The sequence below is a fragment of the Belonocnema kinseyi genome, chromosome 3, assembly GCF_010883055.1.
Source record: "Belonocnema kinseyi isolate 2016_QV_RU_SX_M_011 chromosome 3, B_treatae_v1, whole genome shotgun sequence".
NCBI classification, from domain to species: domain Eukaryota; kingdom Metazoa; phylum Arthropoda; class Insecta; order Hymenoptera; family Cynipidae; genus Belonocnema; species Belonocnema kinseyi.
The window spans coordinates 70,427,914-70,440,481 of NC_046659.1; the positions used below are offsets into that span (position 1 = coordinate 70,427,914).

Here is a 12,568-nt window from a genome sequence, read left to right on the forward strand (position 1 = left end):
TACATAATAAGAAAGGCTTTTTTTTAGGTAAATTTTTTATTCTACTAAAAATTGTGCTAAATAAAACACTGAGGTATTTACAATTCAACGTTCAACGCATCTAACAAGTTCACTTTACACCTGCAAATTCGACTCAAGTTTAAAATAATACCTTACTCGTACCAGCCGAGTAAATTACTAGATATCGTGATTTTATCACAGTATTTTTCAATACGAAGTTTAAGCTTCATAAAAACGCAGTAATAATACCGAGGATTCTGGAATTGTAATGTCTGAGTGCGCAGTGTTTAACACTGTTGTCAGTTACGATAATTAAATCGTCGTCTTTATTTACGATCTAAGCTAACTTTTCTACAATAATTAATTATTTTCATAACAATATCTTCATCTAGTAGCATTTTTAAACCTACAATCAATCATTCAACAGAAAAGTTTAAAGAGTTGAACCTCTAGTCGCAGTTTTTGAAATTAGTCACTAGTTTAGAGACCTTATTAAAATCTATTTTTGTTCTCGAATATCTCTAATTTAAAAAATAGGTCCCTCTTTATAAACAGACATTCATTTTGGACAAGATTTTTTCGCTATAGATTCAGAACTTGTTCCGCTTTTTGATTCCTCAACCTTGACTTCCGTCAGCGATCCTTCTGCATCGACTGAAACTTCAATTGTAGCCTTGAAATTATCCGAAGAAGAAGAACTTGCAGATTTTTCCACTTTTACTTCCAATAAGTTCGGTGATTTGGCTCCTGAACTGTTCCTTCTTCCTCTAGTGTGGGTTTGAGAAATCGTTGAATTTCTTCTAGTTGATTCTGCCCAGGGTTCGATTGATACAATCGAAACTTTCCTTTCACCAGTCTTCTCATCTCCACTTCTTGAAGAAAGATTTGATTGACTTTTTCTAGTAACTGATGACTGAGGTTCTCTGGAATCTATTGGCAGATCCGGTTTCGAAATCTCCCCACTTGGTTCGTTTTTGCTAGGCTCCTTTTCCCCGGGAGGAGATTGCCTACCTTTGACTTTGCTACCTAATTCCGGAAGATTAGTTGCTGATTTCTTCTTGAGAGCGATCACACATTGAGAGGTGAATGAATCGTCACTATGATCAGTGTCTTGGCTGGAAAGCCTGTCATCTGAATATACAGTTGCTAACTTCGTTGCTCCTTGCGAACTTGGATAAGTCTTCAATCCAGCAAACATAGGATTGACGACTCCTTCTCTACTCGTGTCGGGAAGTCTTGTTTCATAATCGCTAGATCCAAGCGTGAAGGAAAGAAGATTATTTTCCGGTGACTGGGAACCTGCAGAAGATTTCGAGAATCCATCAAACAGGTTGCTCTTTGGGGAAGACTCCTTATAAAACTGTGAAGCATTATCCCAAGAAGTTTCTGGTGAAGAACTAGGTCCTCGTGACCTTCTCAGAGAACTTGATTCTGGTTCAGCTTCACTTTCGGAATAGCCCCTCTTGACAGTCAAACCTTGCTTGGAGTCTGAAGTCCTGGAACTTAAAGCTTGATGTTGGGGAGAGACAATCGTGACTGTCTTCTGAATTGATGATGCAGTAACTCGGCCCGTGGATTTGGAAGGAAGGTCCTTTTGACCCACAAGGGTCGTGACTGTTCTTGATTTATCGAAGGCTAGAGGACTGATTCCTGTATTTCTATCCATAATATCAGAGTGGACGTCACTGAGACTGAATGCGCGGACTCTGCGTTGAAGATTCTTTTTGCTGATCTGGCGTTGGAGCATACCAGCTTTCCAACGAGGAAGAACTCTCGTTTGTTGGGCTGGTTGGGGATTTAGTGAGACTGGAGTAGCGGATGACAATGAAGGATTATCGAGTTGAGCGGGTCTTAGAGAGAATCGACGAGCTCCAGTGGATGTTGATATCGGTTCGGAAACACCTGGAGCGCCTTCGGAATGCATCAGAGGTTCTTTTGGACACTCGACCTTGAAGGACTCATTTGTATAGGGAGGTGGTTCCGACTCGTTTTCCTGAAAATATTGAATTTTTAAAGAATTCAAGAAATGAGTTTTGATCAAAAATTAGAGTTAGAATCTGCTTTTAAAAGTTCTTATGGAACGAACTTAAATTACGTAAGAGTTCAAGTGGATTATATTTTTCGTTGTACAATTTATTACCTGGTGGAAAATTTAACAATTTTCTTAAAAAGATATCTTTCTTGGTTGGTAATTCAACTCTTTTGTTAAAAATTTTGTTTTTTTTTCTTAAAATTCAACTCTTTTCGTAGAAGATTAATCTTTTGTTGAAAATTCAGATTTTGCTGCGGGTAAGTCAACTAAAATATTTTTTAGATGAAAACAATTTTTTCTGATTTTTCATGTTAATCTTTTTTAGTAGGAATATTGCATCTTTCTTGGATAAAAATGCAAATATTTTGTCGAAAATTCAACTATTTGCTAGAAAATTTACTTTTTGTATGAAAATAGAACTTATTTTTTTTGAATGAATCTGCTATATCATCAGAGATGGTACCTTACCAACAGTAGATCAACCCTCCAAACCATGAAGGCAGAAAATCCACACAATATCGATCAAGTTAAGAATCTTCAATAACAGACTAGATGGAAAATAATATTTTCAAATCAAAATTATTTCTTGAAAAAAAGATCCTACTCCTTTTTCACTCCATTGGCGATCGAACCACAAAACTTAAGCTATTAGAGTTTGTTTCCCAATGGAGTGAAGGAGTTCTTTTTTTCAAGAAATAATTTTAATTAAAAATATTATTTTCCATCTAGTCCGATTAAGACGTTAAGCATTTTTTGTTATTGAAGATTCTTAACTTGATCGATATTGTGTGGATTTTCTGCCTTCACGGTTTGGAGGGTTGATCTACTATCGGTAAGGTACCATCTCTGATGATATAGCAGATTTATTTAAAAAATAAAATAATTACTTGTAGCATTAACACCTAGCTAAAAATTGGTGTTATTTTCTTGAATTAAGAGTTCTTATTCTGATCCCTCTAATAGCTTAATTGGAAAAGCACCTGACCGGAAATCAGAAGTTTTGTGTTTCGTTTCCCAATCAAGTGAAGAAGGAGTAGGATCTTTTTTTTCATGAAATAATTTTAATTTGAAAATAGAACTATTTTCTTGTGTCGAAATTTGTCTTTTTTATTTACTATTTGGTTAGGAATTTAACAATCTTGTTAAAAAAATCGTATTTTTCGGTTTAAAATTCGACTATTGAGCATAACATTAACTTATTCTTTACCACTCTTATTTTGATGTTGGAAATTGAAATGAAATCTTGTTTGGGGGGAAAATTTAGATCTTTTTTTAGTTTTTTTTTTTAAATTCATCTGTTTTAGAAGAAATTTCATCTTTCTTTGATAAAAATGCAACTGTTCGGTTAAAAATTAAACTATTTGGTTTAAAAGTCATACTTTTTGTTTGAACATTTTACTGTTTTGTTGAAAAGTAACTATTTCCTAGAAACTTTACTTTTTGTCAAAAATTTCTATTTTATTGTTGAAAAATGAACTGAAATCTTTTCTGGATCAAGTTCAACTTAAAGAACTGACTTTATATTAAAAATGCATCTGTTTTAGTACAAGTTTCATCTTTTCTCGTTTTTTTCGATTAAAAATTAAACTTTTTTCTTTGAAACTTATTTTTTGTTAAAAAATTCATGGTTAGAAATAAATTTACTTGGTTAAAAAATGAACTTTTTTGTTCAAAATTAATTTTTTTTTTATTGAAGATTCATCAAGTCAATTAAAAATTTATTTCTTGGGTTAAAAAATAAGCTATTTAATTGAAAATTTGTTGTTTTTTTATTGTTTAAGAATAGTTTGTTTCTTAAACTGACAATAAAAATACTATTCTAGTTGAATATTCCATTATTTTAGTTAAAAATTCATTGTTTTGATTGAACATTAATTTTTTGACTGAAAGTTTAATTATTCCATTTTTGTTTTAGGAAATAATGTTTCTTATTTGAAAATTCGTCTTTTTTGGCGGAACATTGATTTCCTTAACTTTAAACTTAATTATTTAAGCTTTGGTTGACAATTTATCTTTTTTAGTACAAATTATGTTTCTTTTTGTTGTTGAAAGATCAATTTTTTCAATTGAAGATTCATTGTCTTAGTTAAGAACTAATTTTTGTTGTTTAAGATTCAACTATTCCAGTTGAGAATTCATCATTTTAGTTGAAAATTATGCAGTGGAGATGAAAATTCTTTTTTTTTTACTTAAAATGAAACTGTTTTGTCCGCCAAAAAAAATCTTATTTTTAAAGAAATGGAATCGTTAAACTTTCAATTGGAAAAATTAATTTTCAACAACAAAAAACGTATTTAAAACATAATAGTTCAATTTTCAATCAAAGTGATGAATTATAGAACGAAATTATGAATCTTCATCTGGAATACTTCAATTCTAGGCCCATAAGATAAATGTTCGACTAACATGATGAATACTTTTCGGGAACACTTTAATTTTCAACCAAAAAGATCAATTTTTTAATAAGAAGATTAATTTTTAAACGCAAGATTAATTTTCTACCAAAAAGTACAATTTTACAACAAATTTAAATAACATTTGAAAGAAAAAGTTGAATTTATAACTAAAAAATACAAATTTTCAAACATGTAGTTGAATTTTTAACTAAAAAAATAATAAGTTCCTTTTAAATCAAACATTAAAGTTTTCAATTAGAACAATGTATTTTTAACTGAAATAGTTGAATTTTCAAACAAAATGGGAATAAGTTTAATGTTCATTTTAAAAAATTACTTACAAATAAAAAAAAACAAACAATCTTTCAGAAAAATAGTTACATTTTCAAACATAGTGATGGTTTTTAACTGAAGTGATGAATATTCAACTAGAATAATTGAATTTTAGACCAAAAAGATTAATTTTGAACCAAAATACATCCAAAGAAGGGACCAGTTTTCAGATAGCTCGTTTTTTAACCATAAAAAGAAATCTTCCATTTAAAAAATGAAACTATAACCAAAAAAAAAATTAATTTCGAACAAAAATTAAAAATATTTAACTGAAATACTTGCATTTTTAACCGAAAAGAAGAATAATTCAGAAATATTTCTTCTTCGAAATACAACTTTTTTTCTAAAAATTGCTTAAATTACTTTCTTTATATAAAATGTAGAAGAGAGAACTTTCAAATTGTGTCGAATTCTTACTTGGAAAAAGAAGTAAATTCCCGGTCTTTTAATTAAATTCCCGGCCATTTCCTATTTTCCCGGTCCCTTTTTCTACCAAGTAGTTAAATTTTCACACCAAAAGTATTAATTCTCAGCGAAAAATGTGACAGTTTTAATGCATCAACCAAAAGAGATTTGATTTTTTAATTCGAAAGCTGTTAAATTTTTCCAAAATGGCGAATTTTCCAAAAAATATTTGAGTTCTAAAAAAAAAAAGATTTTGTAGTCAGGAAAGAAAAAAATGAACCAAATTGTTGAATTTTCAAGCCAAAAAGATGTATTTTCTACTGAACAGTCGACTTTTCAACCCAAAATTATGCTTTTTAACAAAAAAAAAGTAATTTTTAACAAGATAGTTTCACTTTTAACCAAATAATTGAATACATCCCAAAATGACCCAAAAAAATCAGTTGATTTTCCAAACAAAACATTTTTTCAGTCGAAGAATTTTTTAAACTAATTTGCTGGATTCACAGCCGACAATGTAAAAGAAATTTCTATTATAATTCAGAAATATTTCTTCCTCGAAATACGACTTCTTTTCTAAGAACCGCTTAAAGTACTTTCTTTATCCAAAATTTAGAAGAGGAAACTTTCAAATTGTGGCAAATTCTGACTTGGAAAATTCCCCGTTTTTTAATTAAATTCCCGATCATTTCCCGGTTGCCCGGTCAAGTTGTCAACCTAATTCCCTGAAAAGTCCAGGTTTTCCAGGTAGAGTAAACGCCCCGATCGTGACAAAATGCCCCCTCCCCCCCATCCCCCGGAGATGTTAAGTAATTTAAGTACGGTTCCTTACCGGATAAGGCGAATACTGAGGTGTCCCAGCTGGAGAGACAACAGGCCTCAAGGAAAACCTCCTTCCTTGCGTAACAGATGGAAGTTGTGCTACAGTGCGTCTGCTATAAGCAGGTGTCGAGGTGCCCGAATTTTCCACAGGCCTCAAAGAGAACCTCCTGGAAGCAGCATTCTGGGCAGCTGTAATAGTATTCTGCTGACTCTGACTTGCAGAAGCCAACTCTGGATGCTGTGAGAAGAGTGTAAAGAGACTGGGAAGCTTCGGTGGAGTTAAAGAAGCAGTTCCCATCTTCCTCGGAGGCTTTCTGGAGAAATCTTCAGGAGCTCCGACCCTAGTAAGAGCTCTGATGAAGTCAGCCAACGACGTCTCCTCCAGAAGACCTTCTAACCCCGTGTTTCCAGCCCCTGTATGAGTAAAATAAGCACGAGATGTGGAGGTTCTAGAAGAGTGATTCCTAGTCATCTGTGACTGCAGAGCTTCCCTATCCCTTTCGTCAATTTCTCCAACTGATACAGTGCTTCTCGTGTAATCTTCTGATGACTTTTTGTTGGACAAGTTTCGCATCCATCTTGGCAGAAAACTCTTCTGGACTGATTTTGGCAAAGCTATGGAAGAGAACTTGGATCTGACGTCCTTGACGGTGGATCTACGGGATTTGATCATCTCCTGGATTTTGCTGGAAGCCGCTGGTCCTGACCAGGTCCACTCTCCATTATCCTGGAGGTAACTGATGTCTGGTTTCTCTAATCTGACTTCGCTGCAGGCTCTGGATCTTGGTTTCGGGTAAGAGATCTTGTCGCCTCCTAATATCCACTCAGAATCGTTCCAAGGAACTTCACTGGCTAGGATCTCTTTTTCGCTGAAGCCTTGGATGCCTTCTTTAGTTTCGGTTTCTTCTTCATCGTCAGGGGGTGGAATGTAGCCTAGAATGTTGACGAGACGAGCCAGTAATTCTGCTGGTTGGACCATTGCGTGAGTTGCGAAGGTTGCGTTCTTGTCGATTCGTTGAAGGTCTGTTTCAGACACTACGCGAGCCACTCGAACCTGGAAAATTTGATTGATTATTTTCGGTTCTAATTTTTTTCGTTGGAAAATATTTAAGGGTCGTTGACTCACCAGAGGAACGACTTCACTGTTGGCTCTTCTTCTGGGACACGGAGGCTCGGGGATTTCAAGACCGCCGTAGATGAGTTCCCTCAAATCTGGGAAGCTGTTGCTTCTTGGGAATTTGGGAGTCGGCGTATCGTAATCCCATTCATCCACATAAACTCTCTAAGCAGACAAAATTTCATTTAAATTAAATAGAGGACCCCTTTATCTTACAAGGTTTTGATCCATTTTAAAGAATTATGAACAGAAATTCGGGAAATTAACAAACAAGAAGCTTTGAAAGTTTTTAAGGTATTTTCTAAACGTTTTTCTTCTTCTAATTATATAGATTAGAAGGACTAACTATAAGGAGAAACTAAATCCCTAAAATAAATCAATTATATAGTTACAGATAAAAAACATCTTTATAGAGGTAACAGGCTTCACAGACCAAACTTCTCTACGAACAGGGAAAATAAGGAGATTTTTCACGAAAATAATATTCAAGATCAAATATTGCATTTTCAAAGAAGCGATGAATATTCTTCTAAACTGATGAATCTTCAACCCCAAAAAATGTATTTAAAAAAAAGTAGTTCAACTTTTCCCCAATTAGTTGAATTTTCAAAACAAAAAATAAATTCTCAATGAAAAATTTAACAGTTTTGATTTTTCTGCCGAAAAATATTGAAATATTAAGACAAAACAGTTAAATTCATATAAAAAGACGAATTTTCGACAAAAAATTCAAGTCAAGAAAGAAAAAAATTTCAAATAAATTGAGCAGTTGAATTTTCAACTCGAAATCATCTATTTTCAGAAACAAAAATGAAATGAATTTTTTACAAATTAGTTCAACTTTGAACCAAATTGTTTAAAGATTAAAACAAATTGATGAATTTTCTATAAAATAGACAAAATTTTTAACCGGAAATTATTAACTTTTAACAACAAAAAATGCATTTTGAACAAAGTAGTTCAACCATGTAGTTGAACTTTCACACAAAAAATATGAATTCTTAACCAAAAATGTAACAGTTTTTATATTTGAACCAAAACATATTTTATTTTTAAATTCAAAAACAGTTGAATCCGTCCAGAAAAGGTGAATTTTCAACAAATTAGATGAATTTTCAGGCCAAAAAAGACAAAAAGAACATTAATATTTAGCAAAGTAGTTTTACTTTTAACCAAATTATGGAATACGTAAAAAAAAGGACAAAAAACAGCTGATTTAAAAAATATATATATTTATCAGTCAAGAAAGAATTTTTTCTAACCAAATTGTTGAATTTTCAGGCCAAAAAACAAGTTTTTTCACAAAGAAGTTGAATTTTCAACCTGTAATTATGAATTTTCAGCAAAAAAGGTACTTTTAACTAACTGTTTCAACCTTCACCTAAGTTTAGCTTTTAACCAAAAGAGATGAATTTTCAATGAAAAACGTAATAGTTTTGATTTTTCTACCAAAAAAGATTGAAATTTGAAGACCAGAACTGTTGAATTCATTCAAAAATACGAAGTGTGAACAAAGTAGTTTATTTTTTAAACAAACGAGACTTTTTAGTCAGAAAAGAAAAAAAGACTCAAAAAATGTAACAGTTGAATTTTCAACTCGAAATTATCAATTTTCATCAAACAAAGATAACATGAATTTTTAACAGCTTAGTTAAAATGTTGAATTTTCAACAAAGAAATTTATTTTTCAAATCAGATTTTTCAATCAAGAAAGGGAAAAATTTCAAACAAATTAATAAATTTTAATTAAAAATACGCATTTTCTACAATAAAAAATTGAATTTTCAACTCGAAATTATCAATTTTCAACAGCAAACGAAGAAATTTTAAACTACTTTCAACCAAGAAGATGAATTATGAACCCAAAATTATGAATTAAAAAAAAAGATAATTTTTCAACTGAATGGTTGAAAATGGGATAAAGGGTTGAAGAGAGAAATAGGGGGGGGGGGGGGCTGTGAAGCCTGTCACGAAATAAGAAGAAATTTTGATTTAATTTTAAACCCCAAAAAAGTGTCCACCCATGCCAACGTTTTACCTGTAAAACCTTTTTTCGCTTGGACCATATCTTTTATTCGTTTTTTGGATTATAAAACTAAAATTTTTTAAATTCAAGAAAAGTCTTCTATCAGTTCTAAATTATGGCGAGTTTTTTTCAGATATAAATTCGATTATCACTAGTGAATAATAATAAAAAATATAAAGAAAATTGACCTTTTTTAGAATTTTTTGAAAATGTACAAAATACATGTTTTTTGAATTGAGTATAATGTACACATTTTAGAAAAATGAAGCTGAAGTTACTAAAGGGCATATGCCAGTATGTAGCGTGAACAATTATTACATTTGATTATATTCGTCGACTTTAGAAATAGAAAAGTAATATATATTGTGTTTAAAATTTTGAAAATATTTCAAAATATGCACTTCGGTCTGGCTTCTTTGAGTTTTTACTTTGTTTAAATAATGAAATTTTAATCATTCTATTTTAGCTACGGCTCTAAAGCCCTGTTCTCAGTTATATTCTGGATTAAAAATTAATAAAATCGCATTACTTAAGCAAAATAGAATCTCAAATGGCCCAGGCGGATGTGCCGTTATATAATTTTTAAACCATTTCCCGAAATTTCCACACAAAACTCTTTAAATTATAAAGCCGCTGAATATAAATTATAAACTTTGTAACTGGTTGCGTGAAACTTTAATTTGTTCTCTTAAAATTGAAAAAAAACATTAATTTCAATTTCAGTTTCGATATATTCCACTTTTTCAAAAATGTATATATTTAATTTAATCCATAAACTTTTTTCTGCACATTTGAAAAAATGATTAATTAAGCATAATTTCAATTATATATATAAAAAATTTGCCATAATTTTGAAAACATTAGGAAAATTTTGCTTAGCATAAATATTTAATAACAAAAAAAAAAATCTGGAAAACGAATCAGCTTAGTATTCAATCGATTTTTCAAAGGAAACTTAAAAAAATGTTCAAAACTTAAAAATGTCTAGAAACGAGATACCCATATGATATAAAAAGTTTTCGATACTAAATTCAATCCCCTTTTAATCCTGTTTTCACCTAAAATCAAAAAATGAACCACTGTGGTATCTGTGAGTTTAGAAAATTTGGATCAAACTGCTTATCAAGGATTGCCATTTACCTTGACTTTGGACAATTGCAGTTCGTTGAAGACCCTTCTGAAATAACTGATTTCTTTATTAAATTCATTCCAAATCTTGCTTTGAGTAATCTTGAAATTCATGGCCAGTTTGTGCTCGATTCTTGCAATTTGTTTGCTCCTCATCCCTCGAGCGATGAAGGTCATGATCATGACGATGTAACCCAATCCGAAGGATATCCAACAAATCAGGAAAGTCTTGTACAATATAAAAAAGACCCCACTTCCTTTCGAGTTGTCTTGTCCTAAAGAATTTAATCAAATTGTTGATTGTTTTCTACAGTTATGATTAAGGATTCTGATCTGATGATAGCGTCTCATTCTACCAAACATTACTTACTTTATAGAATCCAATACGCTTGCATGAATCAAATCGGCGTTATGAGAACATGTCATGATAGTAAAAAAGTTCGAATCATTCATACGAAAACAACAGTAGTAGATATAATTTCTCTACTAGATTGGAAACGAAGACTAAAATCAGCGAATTGATTATAAAACAAAACATAACATCTATGACTAATCTTCATATAGTGGAACGGATTGGCTAATTTTAATAAAGCGCAAGAAAAGTCTTTAAATTAGTTCCAGTTTTAAGTGAAGAATGAAAAGAATGATCTAAACTTGTAAAGCATTAATTATCAGTTGATGAAGAATGTTATAAGCATAAAGCCAGAAATGCATGTCTAACCTGCCACATAATCTCCAAAGCCTATAGTCGTCAGTGTGACGAATGCGTAGTAAACAGCCTCGTCGTAAGCCCATCCCTCGTAGTAGGAAAAGAGGAACGCAGGAAAGAAAATAAACATTACAAATCCTGGTATCAGGTATATAAAAATCTGCATCGCCAGTCCAGCTTTCCTCTTTTCCAGGGGTTTGTTCTTTTTTTGACATTCATTATGGTCCTGTTGATATGATTTGTATTTTTTGTGGGCCTTGACGAAGACCTGTCCGAAGAACTCACCCAGTTGAGTGAGCAGAATTCCATTCATCGGTATTCCAATTAGACCATAGAAGATCATCAAAATCCGACCTAGCATGTTCGTCGGGGCCAAATTTCCATAGCCTATAAATTATATTTTTTTAATATTGAGGAATATTAGGGATATTTGGATATATAGATCCTTAAATAGGGGTTACGACCCTTTTTTTTACCCCCCCCCCTTTTTTAGGGCGTTGTAGCTCTGTGGAGAATCCTCATCGTTTCGATTTTTAAAAAAATCATAAACAGAAACTCAAGACTTTAGAAAGTAAGAAGTTTTAAAAAAGATTTTTTTATAGCGATTTATAAAAATTCCTAAAATATTTATTTTATATTTTTCTAGATTCGAAGGATATCATCCACACTGAAGAAATGGCTAATGTTTTCTAGAATAATAAATATTTTTTCTTAAAAATTTGGGAAATAATAGCGAGCATGCTAACGGGCGTCCCTGCATACTTTTTTCTGGTTTAATTAAAAAAGTCTTTTTTTGGCCAAATTTGATTAAGTTGCATGGCGTTTAGGAAATTGTATCGATTTTATCAATGTTAGATTCCCCCGGCTCAATAAATATTTTGTCTTCAAAATCTGGAGAATGATGGCGAACATGCTAACGGACGTCCCTGAACACTTTTTGTGTGGATTAATTCTAAAAAAATTTACTTTTGCTAAAAACGTGTGTGTATATTTCAAGGTTATGTGTGTTATAATTCTCCTGAGCGTTACTTCTAAACTACACAATATTTTTGGCCGAAAACTTTGGACTTACAAATAAACATTGTAACTAATGTCCCGGAACTAACCTTGTTTGTAGGCAATCGAAAAAAAAATTTTCTTTATAAATAATTTCCAAATTATCGGAATGACAGAGCTGAAAAACAACCCTAGCCTCAAAATAATGCACATGCATAAAATTTGTATTTCGCACAATAATCTTTTTTTGTTAGTATCCCTCAAAAAAGTGGCCGGGGACGTCCGTTATGATATTTTATAGCATCTCTGAATTCAGCTTTAAAAAATTTTTATTTTTGTGGAAAAGAAGCTGGGGGAACTGTACCCGATTGACCTCACGACGAAGTATCACATGCCCTTAATCAATTCTAAAGTTGCAAATCGGAAAAATCTTTACCAGGCTTTACGGACCAAAATTATCTGAAAACGGGAAATAAGGAGATTTTTCATGAATATAGGGGGATAAATTCTTTTTAATGAAATTAATGAAAGTATACTACTAATAAGTTAAAATTTAAAACGATTCAAACTTCTAATATTTTACGTATAAATATTACATTTTCAA

General features: G+C 31.7%; 1 protein-coding gene across 1 annotated transcript in view; it reads right to left on the reverse strand.

Moving 5' to 3' along the window:
- Positions 1–17: 17 nt before the first annotated feature.
- Positions 18–12,568, reverse strand: part of LOC117169872 (open rectifier potassium channel protein 1) — a 39,013-nt gene continuing 26,462 nt past the window's right edge. The window contains exons 2-6 of the mRNA XM_033356379.1: positions 10,981–11,355; positions 10,272–10,534; positions 7,115–7,270; positions 5,999–7,042; positions 18–1,993 (exon numbers count right to left, since the gene is read on the reverse strand). Coding sequence (XP_033212270.1) covers positions 560–1,993; positions 5,999–7,042; positions 7,115–7,270; positions 10,272–10,534; positions 10,981–11,355 — 3,272 coding nt within the window. The 3' untranslated portion in view covers positions 18–559. The remainder of the gene's footprint in view (positions 1,994–5,998; positions 7,043–7,114; positions 7,271–10,271; positions 10,535–10,980; positions 11,356–12,568) is intronic.